Source organism: Hippocampus comes, unplaced genomic scaffold (genome assembly GCF_001891065.2).
Source record: "Hippocampus comes isolate QL1 unplaced genomic scaffold, H_comes_QL1_v1.1 C16486642, whole genome shotgun sequence".
Taxonomy (NCBI): domain Eukaryota; kingdom Metazoa; phylum Chordata; class Actinopteri; order Syngnathiformes; family Syngnathidae; genus Hippocampus; species Hippocampus comes.
The window spans coordinates 1-468 of NW_017832866.1; the positions used below are offsets into that span (position 1 = coordinate 1).

General features: G+C 51.7%; 1 protein-coding gene across 1 annotated transcript; it reads right to left on the bottom strand.

Moving 5' to 3' along the window:
• Nucleotides 1–7: 7 nt before the first annotated feature.
• On the bottom strand, nucleotides 8–455 carry LOC109508689 (tyrosine-protein kinase Fer-like; the record flags this gene model as incomplete). The annotated part of the gene is made up of 2 exons (XM_019858694.1): nucleotides 340–455; nucleotides 8–214 (listed from the first exon to the last, which is right to left on the bottom strand). Coding segments are annotated over exons 1-2 (249 nt in total), but the record flags the coding sequence as incomplete, so codon positions are not given.
• Nucleotides 456–468: the final 13 nt, after the last annotated feature.

Below are 468 nucleotides of genomic sequence, written 5' to 3' on the forward strand. Positions count from 1 at the left end.
CACGTACGTCGGCAAACTGGATGATGAAGTGTCGCCGCTGCTCGTCCGAGAACACGGAAAGGACGTATTCGCCCGGTTTGCCGTGACTCTCCCTCACCAGGAAGTCACCCTGCTGCCGAAGTAGCTCTTGAGCTTCCGTGCGAGGGATGGCACCGTGGTACCACTCCTGGTCTGCCAGAGGGCGCTCCGACGATGGAATGACGTCAAAGAACTGCTGTCAAATTGTTAATTTTGGTCTTTTATTCTGAAAGTCTGGCAACAGGTATGTGATGACCATTTTTAAGTTGTATTGGTCAATCGGTCAAGAAATGTGGAAAAGCCATAGATGAAATGGCTCACCGAGGACGACGAGCCCAACATGGCTTTAGGCGAGCGGATCATTCCAGCCAGCGAGTGTCGCAGCGTGTCCAAGCGAGAGCTCTTCTCCTTGCCTTTATCCTGAAAAGACAAGACAAAACAGGAAGGACA